We start from the raw sequence: 22,436 nt of genomic DNA on the forward strand, positions 1-22,436 counted from the left end.
AAAAGCCACTAGTGGCTTTACCCTCTTTATTCTGTATCTCTTACTTGAGAACAGGTGCTGTTTTTTTTTTGACCTGCATTAAACAGGCCGTTATAATAGGAAAGAGCTGTTCTTCTGTGCTTACCCTGTATAGCACTAGATCTTCCCCACCCAAAATAAATGTTCTTTTATTTTGAAATAGGAAAAGAAAATTTCTTTGAGTTGAGGAAAGCTATTTTGGAAAAAAAAAAAAAAAAGGAAGCCAAATTGTTATATAGAACTACTCAAAATCTTAGGAAAGATAACAGATTTACATACGTCCTCTTACTGGTCCCTTAGTTATAAGTCTCTTGGTTTCAGGAACAGTCATTTCTAAACTCCTCCACCGATTCTATTCCTGTCACTAAGAAGGTTTTCAACAACAGCAACAACAACAACAACAACAACAACAAAATAAGAGGCAGTGTGGTGTAATGGGAGAAGAAGTAGCCGGAGAGCTGAAGGGTTTGATGCTAGGGTAATTCTCCTTGTACTGGTTGTATTGCTGTGGGTTACTAACTTCTCTTTTCAGAAGGGTTCTTTGCTTACCTGCAGGTGGGGTTAATAATAACTTCCTGCCTATTATGAAGAACTGGTAGGAGGATCAAGTGGAATAGGGGATGGCAAAGCACCCAAACTCTGGCTCTACCTATGTTTAAAGTGTAACAGTATTTTTGAGGTGGAAAGCCTCTGCAAGCCGTGTACAGTCCTAGAGAACAACACACAGTGGGTGAAAAACTAATCATGAAATGGTAGCAGGATTGTCTGACACTAACGGATGTCTAAGGTATCTACACTGGTTGTCAGTCAGATGAGGAAGAGGAAAAAGAATGATACTATCTGAACTCTGTTTTCACCTACAGGCAAATTTACGAAGCCATGAGACAAAATTAGCTTGGCATGAATTTATAAGCCTGAACTCATACCCCATCTGCTATGGTGTCACTAGCATAGAGTGGGTTTAAAAGAAGATGGATGACTACACACACCTCCGTAGCAATTTCATTTTATTATTTCCCATTTAACATGCCCACCAGCTTTCCCTCACAGTCTGTTGGCCAAACACACAAACAGAATCTGTCTTCATGTTGTAATTTTTATAATCATACTTTAGATTTATTTTTTTTTTTTTTATGTTTTGGACAAGTTCCATTTGAAAACATCAGATAGAAGCAGGAACTTCAGAATGTTGAAAGTGTTATCTGTCCTATTTATGAACAATATGAACACTCAAGGCTCACTACAGGAAGATATTAGGGTCTGAATGTAAACTTTATCAGAGGTTGGAGGACTCCAATCTGTTCTTATAAAAGTATTAGGTTTGGCCATCGATGAATGCAGGTGTCCTACTCATTTCTTCATAGGAGGCAATTGAAAAATAGCTTCCATATCTAAAAATCAAATTGGGGAGTCATAAGAATTCTACCCACTCATCAGAATTTTGATACCTAATATTTATGTCTGTGGAAGCAAATTGATTTTGTCTTCATGAGATTACTCAGTTAGTAGGCAGTTGAGTCCCAATGTCCTAGAAATCTGTGTTCATCTGCATGGACTCCAGCTAACATTTATTACCATTACTTTTCTCCACTGGTCAAGATACTATAAAGCTTCTTGTATTTTATAATAATGGAGCTATCCAAATTGGCCACTTGCCACTTGGAGTGTACAGTGTATAAAACAGTGCAGATTAAGTGAAAATTATCATAGTTTCAGGGTACCTGTGCTTGCAGTTAGACCCTGCATTTTCTGGCATTATGGTCTTGAACCACAGTGTCTTCATTTGTGACATGTCTCCAAGATAACTGTTATTCCTTTTGTAGATCACCAAAAATCAAATGAAATTATATATACACAAGTGCTCAGTAAAGTTTAGGGTGCTACACTAGCATCAATCCCCATTGTTATGTTATAAAATCAATTCTGTCATGTCTGGTTGTGACCATGGCAATGCTTGACACTAATTACCAAGGACTCAAAGCTGTGAGGAGGCTCTCTCTCACTTGGGCAAGGCTCTGCACATTTAAGTTCAGTTGTCTCTGTGATTTTTGTGAAACTGAAAATCTTTTTAGCAAAAGCAGTATACTGTTGGGTGTGGGAGGCTGCTGTAGGATGAGGAATACCTGTGGCTGGCAAGTAGCTAAGAGATTGTAGCAACAAACCAGAAACACTAATCCTGGAGTTCTTGAGTGGTGACTTCCAAACAGTAGATGCATGTCTTTCTATGCTGACAACAGGGTGACAGAGTAGAAGAGTCTGGAGAAATAGTGTCAAGTGTTTACAGCATGAAGTGCTCCTATGGAGGCTCTATGTTTTTACATATGGAGGTCACAGATTTTTACAGAGCTATACAGAGAATGACAGAATGGCCAGAGAAAGAATAAGGCAGAGGGCCAGAGTGGGCTAGAATTTGATGCCCCACAAAGCTTTTTGCACTTACTTGAGCTGCAAAAGGCTCACGAGGGGATTCTCATCACCACACATGGATATCCTAAATTGTTTCTGTACTTCTATCTTTTTCTGCCTTTCTCTACAAATAAATTCAATATATGTCACTTAAAACTGGTCATGGATTACTCTATTAGAATGGAGAAAAAAATGCCACTGCATTGACTTCTCCTACTTGAGTTGGATGGCTTCACTTCTGTGCTCAAGAAAGGAATCAGTAGAAGAAAAATTCCCCACAATTAACTTTATCATTTCTCAAGTAGAAGGAACAAAGGACAAATATGACTGTTATACTCATAAAACCTTCACTGTTTCTTTATTGTTCAAGTTATTATTTAGTGAATGCAAACCAACCAATCCATCCATTCATCCAATGAGTCAGCAAATAATTTTTGAGTGACTACTAAGTAAATAGGAGAATGTAAATAAAGCTCATTATCATTTTTCAAGGAATTTATAAAATAATGGTAAGATATTCACACCAAGAACTGGGATATAGATAAATATGGTAATTGTCAGAAAAGAGGTTCAAAATGCCATGAACACTTGAATACTACTAAGCCTCTGGCTTTATTTAGAAGATGGAGGGAGGTATTGAAGAAATCAGAACACAGTAGGAAGACTGACCTAGTGTTGATGAGGAGGAAGGATAGAGGCAGGTACATCAGGTAACAGGCTTTTGCATGAAAGGTATACACAGGGAAAGATAGTCAAGAACTGGAAAAGGAAATTATACTGGAGAGACAAATGTCAGAAGTATTGGCAAAGCTGAGTCATCAGTTCTTGGCAATAATTTAAGGTGTGAGATACAGAATGGAGTTAAAAGATGATTTTGAAATTTCAATTTGGGTATCAGAGAGATGAGAAATGTGATTGCTATAATACAGAAAAGTCTAGAAGCAGTTTCCCAGGGCAGGGGAAAGATGATGGATTGGTTTTAGGCTGAACTTAAGATGCCAGGATAAGCCTAAAGATAAGAGTTTACAGGTATTTATACAGATGTAAAACCAGGTGGTTTTAGCACTCAGCCTTATATATTCCAAGGAAGACTAAGGTGTAGAGAAGTTAATGGATAGCTAATAAATCAAACTGGCAACCAATGAGCATCTCTTCAACAAAGAGATTCTAAAATTAACCTGGTATTTTTAAAAGACCTATGAAGACACAGATTTTGTATGTCAGAGCAAAACATCTACTTGAATTGCCAACTTTGACTTCAATATTGAACGCTGAGTGTGCTCTGATCTTAGATGCGGTCTTGGATGGTGTTTATTGTTCAATCCCATGTGTGGTTTGTTTTAAAAGTTTCCATTTGTCTACTCTTAAGTTTAAGTGTGTTGGAGAAATATTAATGGCTCCTGTGCTTTTGCTTTCAGTAATTTAACATAATTTATTTAAGCAGTCCTAAAGTCATAATTTAAGGAAATTGTGACTTCAGCTTTCTCCCCAGGGGAAAAAAAAAAAGCAAACTAAATAAATGAATGTTTGCTCCCCAGGGATTGAAGATGATTTTTCTTCTATCTAACAGGGCACACCTAATATATACAAAGAGGTCTAGGTTTAATTTGTCTGAATTAAGGTATATGGTCAAGATCTGACCTGCAGAGGTTCATTTGTGGATGTACAACAAAAGATTAAAGTTGAAGACAATGATACAAATTTAGGGGCAGAGTTCAGTTGTTCCCTGGGGTAAGAGAAAGCACTTTTCCTTCAGAACAACTCTCAGAAACTAGCTCCATCTCATGGCACTTTTTCTGCCAGCCTGTCATAAGAATTCAGAACAAAGTTAGACTTGTGCTCCAATTTGCTGTACAAGGTCCTGTCCTGCCAGAGCAAAGCTTTCAGAATTGTATCTTCTCCATTCCAGCCAGTAGGAAAGAAAGGCAGCTTGTGTTCAGCTTTTTTTTTTTTTTTTCTCCCAAATGCCACTTATAAGAAACTGTGAGACCCTTCTTAAGTTTCCCTGGAGTTTTAGCCATCCCATTCTATAAAGCACTTGTTCTTTTTAATCTATGTTCTTTTTAACTAAAATGAAACTAAGATGCTTAAGAAGTATCAAAAAAAAAATACATATGAATAAACAGGAAAGCTGAGTCAAAGAACTAATTATACCTTGACACTCGCATTCTGCTTCTGTAAGGCAGAGCTTGGAGTCCTTGCTCTAATTGCCGTATGCTCTGTGTTTTAAAAGAAGATAAAAAGTCTTACAGCACTTCATTTACCTGCTTTTGGTTGATGGCTCCCAAGCTGCGCCTTCCAGGCTTAACTCATCCCTAAGACTCCAGTTCCTATCATCGGATCCCTATGGATCACTCCTACGCAGATTCCACCTGTTTAGTGTTAAATGCAATTCCCTCTCTTTTGTCCAAATTATCACTGCTTCAAATTCAGTTCTGTTCTAGCCTGCACGACTTACATTTTTGGATTTCACCTTGGCTTTTTTTTTTTTTTTTTTTTTTGTAAACCAGTAGTCATAAATTCTCAATTTGTGTTACTCAATAAACTTGGACTTGACTTACCCAACATTATTTATCATGGCCCTTTAGAAACTACTGCCTTCCAAACAACTCTGGCCTTGTATGCTTTCTTGAATGCTATATTTCATTTGTCTTCATGGTTTATCTGTGCTGTTCCCCATGCCTGGCACAACATTTATGTTATTACAGAGTAATGTATCCTATCCTTTCTTCTGGCCCAAACTCTTCCATGATGCTCCACCTTATGCTCAAAGTCCATAAAAGCCTTTTATTTTTCTGATTTTATAAGGCACATTTAGCCTGATTCTTTTGACCTGGCCCTTGGGCTTTATAGAATTCTTGTATTTCTTAATCTGTTTATATCAAATTAGATGTTTATCAAGTAATTGTTCAAGTGATTGTAACCAGGTTCAGTGTTCCTGGGTTTGTAACTGAATATGTCAAAGGAGCCTCCGGAACTTCTTAGAGTATAGTGCAAGGCACACTTCAACTACAAAAATGACTGTAAACTAAATCTAGTAAAATGAGATGTGAATTTGATGTCTTGTCATTCCAGTTATACTAGAAACAGGGAGACAGCCTAGACTTCTCATTCTGTATCTCTCACTATAATCAACATAGAATGAGGCACACGTAGATATGTCATTACCAGGCATGCCAGCAGTCACGCCAGTTGCCATAATGTGCTCAGTGCATGCTCTACCCATTGCTTTCATACTTTGTCTGTAATCCCCACAGCCTTGCAAGATACGCATTATTAACTCATTTCATATATGAAGAATCTGACTCTTAAGGAAGTTATATAACTTAATGTGCCTTCACTAAGACAACCAGTAAGTGGCTGAGCCAAGGTTTGTAGACAGGTATAAGTTAAAAGCCTGTGCACTATTCTCTTCTTATTACTGCCCAACTACTAGAGTATGGCTATTTGTGATATCAACTGATACCATTCCATAGATAACACCTTTGTGTGTGTGTATGTGTGTGTGTGTGTGAGAGAGAGAGAGAGAGAGAGAGAGTGTGTGTATTTTCAGTATTCTTTTAAAAAATACTCTCCAGATGTTTGAGGTTATCTGGCTTTATACATGTTCTCAGCATCTTCTGCTAATAATGCCCCAATTCCATCATTGCCTTGTCAGTTGCATACATGGCCTACTTAAAGGATATAAGTAAAAATCAACGCTTCATAGCTTGAAGAAGGGGTAACAGGCTGGCTTCAAGTCCATGGGAACCTGGCTCTTATTAGATGTCCATTCTGGCTCTTGTTCACACACAGTGTCATTAAAAAGCATATCCTCCTTCCCATGTGCAGGATTTTGCCTGCAAAGATCCCATTAGTGCTAATGGGTCATTTTAACTTCCATCACCTCAAGGATCAAAAGAAGCTGCATCTTTGATGAAGTGTTAATACTATACAGGGCTCAGGCCACTTAAGGGTTTCCTTTGTTCTCTTCATAGGGGAACCCACCAGGGGACTTTAGACCACTATCTACTATATGAAGAGGTTATAAAGACAATATGAAGGGGTGGTGCTAAGTGCAGCTTCAGTAATGAAAATGAGAATGCATTCCCTACTTATCCTCCTTAGTATATGTTTGAGGCTTGTATCCTGCACTGCTTGAATCAATATGTTCTGCTCTTTAATGACACAAGGGAAAGATTTCTACTTTTTTGCAGTAATCTCTGGAAAGTTGCTCAGGCACATATGTTTGCCAACAGAAAAAAAAAATAGGATTGTGGCAGGAAGCGGGGAAAGGAAGTAAGTGCATTCTAGAATTAGCTCTCTCCCCATGTGTTGCCTTAGCATTCTTTCTTTCTTGATTCTTTTCTACGGTGACCTCAGTCCATCAGGTGGCTGACATGTGTTGAGTGCCCACTGTGCTTATCGTCCAGTACTAGGCACTGTGGGAGAATGTAAAATAAATAGAGACACAGTCTATCTCTCCCAGGAGGTTGCCATCAGAAAGAGGAAGATAGGTTAGCAAACATATAGTGTCTTATACATAACTTTCAGTGTAAATTGTACCTCCGAAAGGCCTGCAGCAATGCTAAGAATTCTTTCTCTAACTATTCCCTCTGTTCTTGAACACTACATTCAATAGGACTGGAGGAGGGCTGAAATTTTCTAACAAATTTAGTTCAACAAATGAACGTAGGGACCGTTTTCTTGCATTGATATTTGACATGTAAGAGTATAAATCTCTGCTCAGAATCTCAGATGTGCACCAAAGGTAACTCTTTCTGTAACTCACCTTGGTTCCCAGTTTGAGTTCTGATCCTTTGAGTTAGTGAAAATGTAGTTTCAGGCAATTTCCCCCCTTATTTCCATGAGATTGTGTCTAAATTATGTGGGTGGGGGATTTCCACTGTACCAATCTTTTGGGAGATAGAGATTATACAGGAGCTGGTCTTGAGTGTCTATATTCATAGTTTGGGTGCGCACCGAATTGCCAGCATCTTCATTCTTGTGTGCATGACCCATTAAGGTCAGTCTTTTTCTGTTTATTTCTGTGAAACTCTGGGAATTGTTGTGTTGCTCCGATACCACAGTTGGAATATGGGAAGTTCTGTGAGACTGCCTCAGTTCTTAGCATGTCTACATCTACCATGCAGTTATTTTTTCCCCTAAGAATCACTCTTGTAATTTTCTGGGTCTCTTGAGGAACTGCACACAAGTCAATATAATTCTATAAACTTACCTAAGGTTTTTACCTCCCTGGGGCTCAGCCCTCAAATTACAGCACTATGTCCTCTTTTGCTATTCAATGACTGTGTTCACATTTCTTCTCCTCCAGTTTTCTCTCCTGTCTGCTTACATGTGTGGTAGGAAAGCTTTATTCTTCTCTTGTAGTTGGCCATATATTCTGTCTATTTCACTCTTTTAAGAGTCTTGACTTATACATAAGGTAATTTGCAGAAATGCAGGAAGATGATTTGATATCTTTGGTTTCTGATTCTTATCCTTTCTCTGAGATAACTAAAACACAATGACTTTAAATTTAAGTGAGAGCAAAGACTGGAGAAAAAGGAAATATGGAGAAAAAAAAATAAGCCTTTTCAAAAATTGTACCCACCTGAGATGAAAACCATACTATCCTTTAATATTAAGAATATGGTTAGTAGTCAACAGATGTTTTATTTTATTCAAAAGGTGGGGGAAGTGAACACACCCAGTATCTCCAATACATATCATCCAGGATCAGTGGCATCCTAGTGTAGTACTTAGAGCTATAGTTAATAGATTAGGGACCTAATTCCTCAGTGTTTATGGCAAAATAACTTTAAGCAAGCTCAACTCACTCATCAATACTATTAAGGGCTCATATCCATGGTTTGATTTCAGCCTATGTATAACTAGTAGGTTAACTTATTACTGTTTTGTGGGTGCTGGCAGAAGACAGAAGATTTCTGGGTCAGAGAACAAGGACTTTATTACTCATGACCCATCAAACAGCATGAGTATCCACATGAGTATCAGTTCTCCTTTATCCCAAGTCCCACTATGACAACACAGAGGGACCTAGATAAACATTAGGAATGTAGGAGTTTTGTGTTACACTGGGGAAAAGGTATCAGATGGCATGAAAGTTTGGCTAACATGATAGAGAAAATCCAACTGACAATGAAAAATCAGAAAAAATAAATAGCTCAACAGAGTATGTTAGTAGAACGTTAAAACAGGAACATTTGTCATAGAATTTTGGGGTCACCCTCCTTGTCTTCTGCATTGACTCTTTACTAAAGTCAGTGAATTACTTCTACTCAATGCCATACAGATATGGTGGATAATCTTTGATAGGAAATGAAGCAATCATACATAGATTGCAATCTGTCCTTGTAAGTAGTGGCCCAGGAAGTGGCGAAATCTCAAACCTAGAGACATGAAATGACATAGCAGAGCAGTGTTCCATCAGAAACTTCAATAAAATTAGAAAGAAATAATTGATAACTTGTCAATGGATCCCAGAGCAGCATAAAGAATTCAAAGTGATATAATGTCACCTAAATAAAAAATACCTGAAAAAGGATATAAGCAGACTATTATGGGAGTCAGTTAGAAAAGATAAGGGGCAAGTCGAGTAGAGAAGGTGATTGTGGACCCTGGAGAGAATTTATTGAACTTCTGATTAACTCAAAGACTCAGAGTTTGGGGCGCCTGGGTGGCTTAGTCGGTTAAGCGTCCGACTTTCGCTTGGGTCATGATCTCGCGGTTCGTGGGTTCGTGCCCCGCGTCGGGCTCTGTGCTGACTGCCAGCTCAGAGCCTGGAGCCTGTTTCAGACTGTGACTCCCTCTCTCTCTGACCCTCCCCTGCTCACGCTGTCTCTCTCTCTCTCCTAGAAATAAATTAAAAAATATATGTATTAAAAAAAAAAAAAAAGACCCAGAGTTCTCTGTGCAGAAGGTTCACTGAGTATCTACTTCATATTTTCACTGTGGTGGATACTTTCTATATTTCATCTCAGTTAATTCTCACGAAAACCTTTAGAACAGATTTTATCATTTCTGTTTTAGAAGTGAAGTTTCTAATGATCAGAGAAACTAAAAAAAAAAAAAAAAAGATAAAAGTTGCAGAGTTAGTAAATAACCAGGCTTGGATTTTAGTGCAAGAATATGCAACTCCAAGGCCCGTATTCCTTCCACTTGGCCAGCTTGTATAGAGCTCATTCAGTTCTCTGTGGAAAACTGTCTTTGACTGCTGGTATGTTGCTCAAGCACTTCTATTGTTGTATATACTATTAGGAAAATACCTGGTTATAATTGGCTTTTTTATTAATTTAATGAAAAATAAACCAAAGTATTGTTTTCCAGTTCTACTATACATTTAAAGCAATGACAAGTTACTTTTGTGACCAAAACTCTGATTTTTCCCACAGGTGACTTATATATAGGAGGAGTGGCTAAAGAAACATACAAATCTTTGCCGAAACTCGTCCATGCCAAGGAGGGCTTTCAGGGCTGCCTGGCGTCAGTTGATTTAAATGGACGACTTCCAGACCTCATCTCAGACGCTCTTTTCTGCAATGGACAGATTGAGAGAGGATGTGAAGGTACTAGATCTTTGTTATCAAACTCTTAGTAATTCTAATTCCACCCATAAATAAGAACAAATCTCTAGGCAGCAAAATTTATTTCTGCCAACTGTTCAAACCCCGCCCCACTTGGGCTTAGAAGTTCTTTTTTGTGTTTTTCATTTTTCAGCCCATAAATCCTAAATTTTCTGGACTGTTTACAAACCTACATTAATGCCTTATGTAAGACGGAAGCTCTGTGCATGGATCTTGTTATTTTCTGCTCCTGTATACACTCTAGAATTTGCCTAATTAGTGGGTTAATCATTTCTGCAATGCCTGCTTTAAGACATTAAATAGTTACCATGTTTAGACTAAAAAATATATATTTACTCCAGCAAGTGTCAATCATTGAGACTGTTTTTTTCAAATCTACATTAAGCAGACTACAGCAAGAGTATAAAGTTTAGATATCCCTTGTCAAATCACTTTTTGATTTGTAACTACCTGGCAGCAAGAGTTTTTTTCCTGTATATCATCAGTTTGTTTTAGCGAAAATGGCTTTCTTTTATTACCCAGGACTAATATCCCATACTTGAAAAATGTGCTCAAGTATCTTTCTGTTTTTCTGTACTCTCTATAAGACAAAGATCTGTGGGAGTACTTTTTGATCGCTACTTTCATTTTAGATAATTTTCATTTCAACACCTCAGATTATTTGAGCCAATTCTCCTTCCATAAATGTAATTTAATCACATTATCCTGAATTTGGGGGCTCTGAATGTATTGCTGCTACTCCTTTAATGTTGAAAACAGTTTGGGCTATTTTGAAAATTTTAGATTCATAAGGAAATTTCATATGGGAGATGCAAAGAAAGACATGTGAATTCGTGTCCTCCAGATTATGAATCATCTCTTCTCAGTCAAAATAATGCTATTAGATTTAGCAATTACCTAAGTACATTTTTTAATACATTTTATTCTCTCTGCAGTATGTATTTTCCTGAAAAGTCAGGTGAAATTCAAACTGTGTTTTAATCTTTCTGGAAGATAATGTTATTTAATAGAAGCCTTCACTGAAATTTCTGTTAATATTACTGCTATATTTATTTTCTTTATTTCAAACTTTGGTATAACACAGTCTTGTAAAACAAAGGGAAACTTTTCTCCGTTTACCAAAGGAAACAAGATTGTTAAGTGAATAAATTCTTTCTAGTGGGTGGATACAAGTATGTGGTCATAACTTTGGTTCTTGGAGGTGATATGATCAATGAGAATAAATACATTAAAAAAATAAGTACTACAAACACCTGAAAATACTTTTTTCAAAAATAGACCTTTCTGCAATTTGCTTGGTAAGTGACTTCTCACCTACAGAGAGATGTTGGAAGCAGACAGACATATCCACAGCTACACACCCACAAGATAGAAAACCAAGCACACACATATAACCCCCTACCCCTGGCACATACATGATATGAGTGGGTGAGTATAAGGGAAAACTAATGCGAGGACAGGTGGACTGAGAAAAGATATTTGCAAAAATGATATTTGGTTTTATTTTTTAATATAATCTAATAAGCAACTTGGTAAGGTGGTTATATATATATATATATTCTCTTGGGTAACAAAGTACTATTGGAACATTTGAAGTCATTTAGTAAGTTATGACATTGGTTCTTTCCTTACCTTATTTAGGATGTTTAATATCTGAGTTTTAATAATTCTTACCCTCCTTCTACCCCTTTTTCTTTATTCTTAGAATGTTACCTTGTCCTTGCCTTTCTACCTTGACACATCCCTGATTTTTCATTCCAACACCAAGATTAAGAACTTTTAGGGGCACCCGGGTGCCTCAGTCAGTTAAGTGTCCAACTTTGGCTCAGGTTATTCTCATAGTCAGTGGGTTCGAGCCCCGCATCAAGCTCTGTGCTGACAGCTCAGAGCCTGGAGCCTGCTTCAGATTCTGTGTCTCTCTCCTCCCCTGCTGGTCTCTGTCTCTGTCTCTCAAAATAAAATAAAGGCATATTTAAAAAAAAAAGAAATTTTAACTTATGATTATTTCTATCCTCTCAAGTTCCTAGGAATAATCTTAGATAAACCTGTCATACGTGTAATTGAGGAGATACTCATATTTTTAGGAATAGTGATCAAATTCTAGATGCTTGATGAATTATCTTTCTAAAGATAGTTGTCTTATGGATTTCAATCCAAATCACATTGGAATCACTGAACGTTCATAATAATAGAAATGGTATGAATTTGTCAATGACCAAATACCTTTCAAGATTTTCCATCATTCCTACCCAACAAGACCCACAAATCTCTAAGCCCCTTTCATATAAAAAGTTCTTGGTCTTTCCTAATAACCATTTGCTGTTTTCCATTTTTAACTAATTTCTTTGGGTAATAGCTGCTTTTATTTACATAACACACTAGCTGGGAGAGGAAGCTTGCCTTTTGCAAGTCCCCTTTAGATGAATGTTTCTCAAACTTTAGCCAGTATCAGAATCATCTGGAGAGTTGTTAAAACCCGAATTCCAGAACACTATCCCCAAGGTTGCTGATTCAGCAGGATCCTAGAATTTACGTTTCTAACATGTTGCTAAAATGATGCTGATTCTGTTGTTCCGAGGGCCAAACTTTGAAAACTACTGCTAGGGTGGCATTTTCCTACCTACCTAAGAGAAAATAGAGACTCTTAATCCACCAAGAATCAGTCTCAGTTAATACTAAGTCAAATTAACTTTTGTACATAAAGACAGTGAAAACAATTTTAATTCAGACACTCTTTGCATAGCATCTGAATTCAGCCCCAGAACTGTTATAAGCCACAGAAATACTTAATTATTAAAGCTACCATTGACTTAGCACTAGTGACAATCAGTTTACATATGCTATTTCATTGTATCCTTAAAACTCTGTAAATTAGGTAGTGCTGACATTTTTAAGATGAGTAAATTGAGCCTCAGAGATTTGAGATGACCTTCTTAAAGTGACACGGCTCTTACAAGCTTTGAACCCAAGTTTGCCGTACTTGAAAGTCCAAGCATCAAAACACTTTCCTCTCTTGTCTCTTTGGTTTCCAGAGATGTTAGTCTTACCTTCACTTCTTTTCCTTTTCAGCCATATCCTTTTACTTAACCACTTAGTACACATGTCCTTGTGGCTTGTTCTCAATTTTATTCAGTGATAAAATAAAAGGAACAATACATAACTAAAGGGAAAATAAATTCAGGGCTTTGTCTTGTGTAAATGCCTGTCCATGTTTAAATATTGTTCTGGAAGGTGACTATTTTGAAAAATGTGTCTTGTCAGACTGAGGCATGCATTCTCCTATAAGACCTGAATATAAAAAGACTGTTGTGATAATGAAAAATAATAATAATAAAGCATGTCTTTCTGCGCATATAAAAGCTTGGCAGCCACTCTGAGTTGCCGCTTCACAAATGGCAGATTAGGTTTTAGGAGTGTAGTTTTACCATTTTTAGAATTTAGTATTATTTTGTGATTATATTTCTGATGATTTTTACAGGAGCAAAAGTGAACACAGTAATTTGGTTCTTCATCAGTTGCTATTGCTGCTCTTACCTTGTTTTGATAAGTAAGGGAGCAGCTACGTATTGATAAAACAGCCCCTGATCCACACTGGGCGGGCACCACTCTCTGCTCCCAGGCTTATCCCAGGAGGGAATGTGCCAAGAAGGATTGCTTTTAAGAGTTGTGTGTGTGTGTGTGTGTGTGTGTGTGTGTGTTTCCTAATGTTTATTTTTGAAAGAGAGAGAGAAGAGTGCACAAGCAGGGCAGGGACAGAGAGTCAGGGGGACAGAGGATCCAAAGCAGGCTCTGTGCTGGGAGCAGCGAGCCTGACGTGGGGCTCGAACTCATGAACCACAGATCCTGACCTGAGCTGAAGTTAGACACTCAACTGACTGAGCCACCCAGGTGCCCCTGTTTGTTTTAAACAAACAATAATTATTTTCAGTCTCTTTATTGCATGGGATAAAGATCACTAGACCACATACCTCTTATAGATTGGAAGAACAACAAAAACTAAGCAATTTAGTGGTTCTTAGTTCTTTGATGAACTGGTGATAAAAACTATTACATCTATTCAGGGTTTCTAGGCCTGAGAAATTATTATTATTATTATTATTATTATTACCCATTATTATTATTGCTATTGGTATACCTATTGTTATATAATTAGTTCTTACAATGTTATGGTTTCTTAATTTGCAAAAATTCATATGGGTTAAGCTAAATTCAATAACTTTCTCTGAAGAATACTGAGAAAATTATAATAGAAATACTATTGTAACGAGCATGTTTAAAAAGACATTTCATGAAAATGTTAATTTACAGAAAGGCTAATTACAGGTAATTCTCTTTTATTCACTAAAGCAGTTACCTCAAAGGCTTTCAGCATTAATAGAGTCTAATGGGGCTGGTATCATTTTTATATTTTCATAAAACCTCGAACATCGTGTTTACTAGAAAACATCTTTAGTTTTCTTCTCTAAAGCTGTTTAGACTGACTGCATTCCATTTTTACCATTCACTAAGATAGTACTTATAAGTGGGGTTCTGTTGTAATAAAGATTTCCAGGGCAGTTTAGAAGAGTTGAAGGGAATTATGAAGGTAGAGAAAATACTGAAATAACTCTGAAATACTTAAGTAGTATATGTTCAGCCTAATAAGAACATTGAAATCTTGTAAAGGAATTTTTTGTAAGAAGAATTAGATTGCTGTTTGCTTCTTCCATCCCTTAGTTCTCTCAGCCACCGAATAATATATATATTATTACATTTTGATAGTTTGGTGTCACTCTGAAGGCCGCTGTTGGCATCGAATGTCTGGCATTACAGTCTTAAGCCTTAATTGCAACTGCAAGATAAAAAGAGGGGAAAAATAAATGAAAAGGGATCATTGATCTACTAATGACCGTAGTCTACACTGTATCTGCGCATGACAAATGATGCCACATGTTCCAAATAAGCAATGCAATTCCTTTGGTAATGCATTCATATCTATCCAAGAGAGGAAAAAAATACAGAAGCTATTTTAATTTCTTTCATTACATGTCATTGGCTCAATTAACCATTATGTATACATATATAGTAAAATTCTAATAAATTACTGCTTTCTCATTTTTGGCTTCTCTTAAGATTTATGGCTGTTAGTATTAATTTGTTTGCTCTACATAGCACTTTTTCTCCCCTTTTAAAGCAGCATGCTTTTTGAATCTGAACGTTCTGTGTTTGCCCCATTTTGGTATTGCTTACTAACATTTAATATATTTTGCTTTTTTTTTTTTATTTTGCTGACAAAGTTGCATTGATGAAAGCTGACTTGCAAGGTAGATAGCCCTGTGTGTAAAAAACAAGACTGAAACCCCATAATACACAGTGGAAACCCCAAAGTGACATTTTCTTTACATCTTTCAGTAACTATTGTTTGGGTTTAGATTTACTCTCTCCACTTCTTGAACATTGTGCAAGAAGCCTCATCTTGTAGCATAGTCTGCATAAAGGCTTTCAGTCTTGAATATGTTTGTATAGTGATTGCCTCTAGTGCTTTGATCATCTTTTTTTAGTTCTTTGTTTTCCAGTGTTCTAGTTATGATTCTTTAGAAATAGACTAGAATTCTTTTTACTTGTATGTTAAATGGGGGCATGTCATTTCTACAGACTCTTTTCATTTTATGTTTAACTGCATGAAATTGTTAAAGCATGTGAATTGATACTTGCCAACATACCTATCCAAAACACCCAACAACCATAACTTTATCCATAGCTTGTGCAGGGAAACTTCTGGAAGCTTCTAGGGCATTTTTGCATAACTCTTTTCAGTTATTTTGCCAACCTTTATCTCAATTTCATAAAGCTCTAATCTCCATTTCTCATGGTGTCTCTATTCATTGGTCAGAAGTTAAGGAGATCCATGCATTTTCCTAAAATACAAATGGTGATAGAGAATTACTGATGATGGAATGAGATTACTTGCTATCATGATCATACTAGAAGCTATGTGCTTGCTTTTACTATTTGTTGGTTTAGTTTACTATTATAATGTATTTTTTTCTATATTTGAAACTTCAGAAAACCTTCCTATTACAGCTTCTCTGTTCCTAATTCAGGTGTGTGAACTAGAACTTTCAAAACTGGTTTGGTCATGTAATTTGAGGTGTTGGCAACTACTATATGTGACCTAGCTCATGTATAAAACATTTGTGGATTTTTTTAAAGAACCCAAGTTTCTTTTGGATTATTTTTGCAGGACCCAGCACAACCTGCCAAGAGGATTCCTGTTCCAATCAAGGTGTGTGCTTGCAGCAATGGGATGGCTTCAGCTGTGACTGTAGTATGACTTCCTTCAGTGGGCCGCTCTGCAATGACCGTAAGTACCCCTCTGAGTATGGACTCGGATGGTCATCATTGCTTCCAGTTACTGTGCGTCTTTATATATATTATCAATAAGTTAAAATGTCATAACGAGAAGCAGTTGGTTTTATAGAAAGTATTAATACTAAAGTATTAATCACGATGCCTTTAGCTAAGTGCTGTGATGATGGTGAACCTTTGGTTTGCAACTTTTTACTGTAATTTGTTAATTGCTAATGGTCACCTTGTTGAAAATCTTTTTTTTTAATTTCCTACATGACAACCCTCCTCTAGTTTTTGAAAAAGACTCCTTACTGCTTTATATTAAATAATCTTTAATTGCAGAAGATTATAGGTTGAGGGCTGTAATTTTCATGAAAGGTGACACATCTCATTATGTTTCTCTTTCTATATCTTTCTTAAGCCAATATCCACCTTTTATTTTAAAAACAGTATGTTTAAATGTTGTTCTTTAGGCACTCTCTCTTATATTTTAAGCACCTGTGGATTTTTTTTTCCCTATAGTCACACAATTGTGTTGTTACAGCATGACTTAGAAACACAGCATTCACTTTATATCATGGAATATCTATCTGCTAGTAACTAATCTGTATGATTGCAGTGAGAATTTTGCAGTGTCTGAATTAACTGGTATATAGGATGACATCCTGTTTCTTAATTTTCAAAGGGATTGTGCTTTACAGCACTTCATCAAAATAATAAAAGCATTTTCTACAAAACAATAAATTTCACTATACTGAGAAAACTTTTCTGGCAAAGCCCCCTGCTTGTAAAATAGAATGAATGATTTATATTATAAATGAAAAAGCTCTAGGATGATGGGATGAGGGAATGCGATGATTGAAGGTTTGGGCTTCTAGGCAAAGGCTGGGCTTGAGCATGGATTTACAGACGAGTTTTTTCACTTTGATCCTTCTCCATTTGAGACTCTATTTCTGTAAGTACCTATGTGTATTTCACTATTGAAGATAGGTCAACCTAAAATATTCCTTTGAACTGATATTATTGATATGGTACTGCCAGCTCTCTTCAGATTTTCTATTGAGAAATTGAATACAGGAATAATGAACAATTATTACAAAGTAAAATAGTCCTTGGAAGAGTACTGACACTGTAAATACCACACCACCATAGATAGGGAAATATTTTGTCTCCATCCTACCAGAGATATCTTCCATAGAATTACAGCAAACTTGAAGCAATGCACAGGTATCCATCATATATTTGCACACACAGAAAAAAACCCATATTTGGATTTCTATAAATGACTTTAAATGAAGACTCAATAAATAACTAAGTACTTATATATACCTAAAACAAAGCAAATACAAAACTTTTATATGCTTTTAATAAATATATGTACATATGTATCCAGAATTATAACTTCCTGCCTTTCCTCCTACCCCACAGAAGCTAACATAAATTTATTTTCAAGGACAACCAGAAGACTGATAGTTTGTTATGATTTTATTATGGTAAATCTTTAATCCTCAATAGGATTCTGACAGATGTATGACTACATGTGGTAGCTGAGAGAGCTTTTATTGCATAAAAATGTTTTTCATTTTGCTAAAGAACTTTCTCTGCCAAACTTAATCTAGTTTCCATGTTTTACAAAATAGTTGCCATTTGGTTGTGTCAGATTGTATATTCTCATATACCAGTTAAATTTGAAGAATATAATTCTCTGTATGTATTTGCTAGACATTTCCTAACAGAATATGAAATTCCTACCCTAAGTATCATGCTGTCTTCACATCATTTTACTGAAAATTATTTGAATGCTGCTCTTGAGCGATAGTAGTGGTGATGATAATGATAAGGCTATTTGTTATTTTCTTGTAAATAAGGTAAATGTCATTCAATAAATGTGTCTCCTGATATGCCTCTTGCACATCAGCATTAAAATTACTTTGGAAGGCTCTCAGAATACATACATTTTGATTAAATCATTGCCTCTTAATGGGTTTTTTTGGAAATGCAAAATACTTTCCTGGTTTGTGCATGGAGTTTTGGTGGTGAGGATCTGTAGGTATAAATCAACATTTAAAAGCAAATCTTATTTTCATATCAACTTTAATTTGTAAATGGAACACCAGTCACTGTCACCTTTGTTAAAAGGCAAACTGAACCATCGTAAAAATTTTTAAGAGTTTATTTAAGGACAAATAGATTCAAACTGGGCAGCATCCAATCTAGAAGATGAAAAGGCATCCAAGGATCTGTACAAAATGAAAGAATTATAGGCAGAAGGGACCAGGGACAGGCAAGTAATACTGGCAGGAAAAAAAAGCATGTTGCTTATTGAAAAATTACTTTTCTTTAGGTAATGACAGGGTCTATGAGGCAGATTACCTAACTATTGATAATCCGAATAGTCCTGATTGACTGGATTAAGATTGTTTCTGGGACAGTTAAAACTGTAATTAAATTAAGTCTTAGTTTGTGGGGTTTTGCATAAATGACTTCATTTTGGGCCTTCTGTATTTTTTTTTTTTTTAGTAACTTGAACACATGCAATAGATAGGGCAATAAGAGTAGCATGCCGTATTTTCTTCCGTTGTTACATTCATCAGAATAAACATTATTTCTGCATCTCCCTATTTTTCTATGAGTTACACACAGAATTAATGTGATTCCTGGGATTTTAACAAAATCCTTTTCTGTATGGAATTTGACTTTTTTTTTTAAAATAGAGCTATTTAGGACATTTTATTTCTTAAAGAAATTTCTATCTGTAGTTTAGGTATTTATCCCTAAGTTCCATGACAGCATTCCTTCAACTCCATGGAAAAACAAACAAAAACAAACAAAAATGGAAAATAAAAATAAAGCTTTTAAAAAAGGAGAAAGAATACAGCACATTGCAAATAAGACACACTATCTCCAAAATAGACCTTCTGAATATCATCTCTCTGATAAATTTCATAGAATGGGTTAGAGTAACTAGAAAATTTTATTTATGTTAGCCTGGAGATATAATTAACAATGGAAAGATGGGAATACTTTTTAGCTTGTAAGTATAATCTTGGGTAAATTCTACTAATTAGTGAACGTAAAGAAATCTTTCCCAAAAAAGGCACTTATGCAAAATGATGCCAAAGGCTACTTTTAAAGAAAAATGTTTGTGAAACCTTTTTTTCCCTGGAAAATTGCCATGTAAGTGACCTACTCATTGAGAAAAGCAATTGCTGTGTGTATGTGTGTAGGGTAGTGTAGTGTACTGTACCCAACTCGATTCTTCCATATCAATACTATATATTTTGGCTTTTTGTAGTAATTTTCTGGTTAAGTTTTCCCATTTATTATCCCTTTCTCCTCCAATCTACCCCATGATTTCTTATTAATTTTGTTCTTTCTTCCTATTCTCTGTAGTTTAATACCTCTAGCTCTTCTTGATTCTCCTAATCAGAGGCAATATTTTTCCTCCTCTGACTGCTGTAGAACTTTCTTGATGCAATTTTATCAGTCATCACTTTCTGACCTTACATTATTTAGGTTTGGTCTTATCTCCCTGTTAAGATTATATTGTAAGACCACATGCCTCTCCCAGGAAATATTCCTTTTTTTTTTTTTTTTTAACTCATAAGCCCAGTGGTTTGTACATTATAATGCATATAATTGGTAACAGTGGTAACTTACTACATCTGTGTTGACTAGATGCATGAATCTTGTATGAGGATTTCTAGTACATACTCAGTAGTTAACAATACTCTCCAAATTCATCAGTTTGGAATTGGAATTCATGGACCTCTGTGGTCTGACCCTAGCTTTCATTTTCATCCTTATCTATTGCAGAACCTTGTCCATATGGCATGTTACTGCCAATTAACTTACTTATGGCTTTCTGAACAACATTACACTCTCCCAGTTTCCTCACCACTGCTTATGCTAATTTATCCTCCTGGGGAATGTTCTATTCCACCTGGAATGAATTCCTATATCTGCTTGCAGAAATATAATTTCATTTTCAATCTCTTCTTAACTGTTTCATCTCATCAAAACGTCTCTAGTCCTCTGAGCTGAGTCTTGGCTTTTCCCTCTTCTGAAATCTTAAGAGTAACCATTTTTCTAACATACCATATATTGTAGCTTTCTGTCAACTTTTTCTTCCTTGTTACCACTTACTGAGTGCTTGCTTTGGGCTAGGTCTCTGCTAAGAGTTTGCTTTCAGTCACTATACAAACTCAATATATCACCTATTCATGCTTGTGCACACATGCACAAATATACACACACATACATACACCACCATCAAACTCTTATGCTATACAATAATCCTTTCTCTGCTTTCACCCTGTGTCACAGATTAGACTATAACTGTATTAGCTATTTTAATGTCAGGTTGGGGAAGATGAATATGGCTATGATCACATGGAAAATAGTGAACATAATAACATTGTCACATTACATTAGTACAGAATTGTGCGCCAAATTACACTTCAGCCTCAATGATGTCTGTTACCATAAGGGAATAATAATACATCATACTGCTATTATTTTGGTGCTAGTAGGGTATGGTCCCTGCCATTAAAAGACTATTTTCAGAATTCTAAATTTGCCAGAAGAAAATCTTTCTGATAGGAATTTATCGTGTCTTTTGTATGAGAATTAGAAATGTCCACTGAAACAAGGTTTGACTGTGACTTGTTACCATGACATTTAAAAATACCTTCAGCATTGTTTCTCACTTTTTTTGTTGTTTGACAAGAGAATCCAATATCCAGTATGTGAACATCAATATCAAAAGTACTGGAAGTGAATAATAACACATATAAAAATAGCTGGATCAAAGTCATATTATTTCTGTCCCATTTAGAGCTGCCAGTAGTATTAAGCTGTGAGCTCATTTGTTGCCAGTACCATTTAGGAATGAATAAAATTTAACAATTAGCTCCATCCACAACCAGATCCTCACTGTATGATGAATCTTACTAACCTTAGATCATTCAAGCATCTCTAAATGGTAGCCTTTAAGTTGTTTAAAGCAATCCATACCAGTATTTAAAGATAATATCGTAGAAAAATTATCTATGGGGAAGCAGGGTCAGACATATCTTAGACTGAACCATAAAGAGTTAAAAAATTGTTCATGCTGATCATAAAATGCAGTAAAAAACAAAAAGGAAAGCATCATATATGATAGAGAAATGCACTTCATAATAGAAATATTGTCTTCTATTTCATATAAATGTATCTTTGTTCTTGTTGGTAATAGACATCATAAAAGTAAATACATAAAACACATTGGTCTTTTCATATTACAATTGAGCAGTTAAATGACATTTTTAAGGTTTATCTGTATAAGAAAAGTCAAGTGGGGAGAAAACCCCCGAAAACAGTGGTATAGAGCATTGCTGTATTTGATTGGTCCAGATTAGTACCCTATATTGTTCAGCAAGTAAATGATCCATGACTCTGAATACTTCTTTACTCTTTATAAATGGTGTCAGTTTGACGACAGAAGTCATGAAGAAAGGCCCAGGTGAATTTTTCCTGCTGCTGGTGCTCTGTAATTTTTCTGGTGCACTTAATGTTCTGACTGGGTAGACATTCGTTTGGCTCTGATGTCATTGCTCATCAGTGCTGGGCTTATATAAATATCTAGTGGCCTTTGATGCTTGCATTACTGGGGTAATACTATCATATCCCACCAGAGGCCAACTAGACTAGGGCTCCATTGAAAGAAGTTTCTGCCAGTCACATTGGTTAACTGTCCTTTAGAGATTACAGTGATTTCAGCTTCCACTCAATGATATTTAAAAGATCTCTATGACCCTAGTCTGTGCCTGAATAATTTTCTCTGTCTTTGTGAGTGTATTGTGCTCAGGTTTGTCACTTTTCTTTCCAGCTAGGTCAGCACAGCACATGCAGGGTCCAGGATAGGGTTGGGTGACTGTCTAAATCTCAAGTATGAATTTTTGAAACTTGAGGTTTAGATTTACTTTTTTTAATGGCTTTTACTTCCCCAGAACTGATGCCCTGAAAACCCTTTGAACAAAATGAAGGTTAATCATGATGAATTCTTCAAATCCTGTTTAGTACTAAATAAGTATCAATAATAAATAATTTAGTATC

At 36.0% G+C, this 22,436-nt stretch overlaps 1 protein-coding gene across 1 annotated transcript in view; it reads left to right on the forward strand.

The window, feature by feature from the left end:
* Positions 1–22,436, forward strand: part of LOC120222493 (neurexin-1) — a gene marked incomplete at its 3' end in the record, with an annotated part of 571,839 nt that overhangs the window by 144,637 nt on the left and 404,766 nt on the right. The window contains exons 9-10 of the mRNA XM_039220336.1: positions 9,819–9,992; positions 16,234–16,353. Of these exons, the coding sequence (XP_039076267.1) occupies positions 9,819–9,992; positions 16,234–16,353 (294 nt within the window). The remainder of the gene's footprint in view (positions 1–9,818; positions 9,993–16,233; positions 16,354–22,436) is intronic.

Source organism: Hyaena hyaena, unplaced genomic scaffold (assembly GCF_003009895.1).
Source record: "Hyaena hyaena isolate Hyena2069 unplaced genomic scaffold, ASM300989v1 scaffold_883, whole genome shotgun sequence".
Classification (NCBI taxonomy): Eukaryota; Metazoa; Chordata; class Mammalia; order Carnivora; family Hyaenidae; genus Hyaena; species Hyaena hyaena.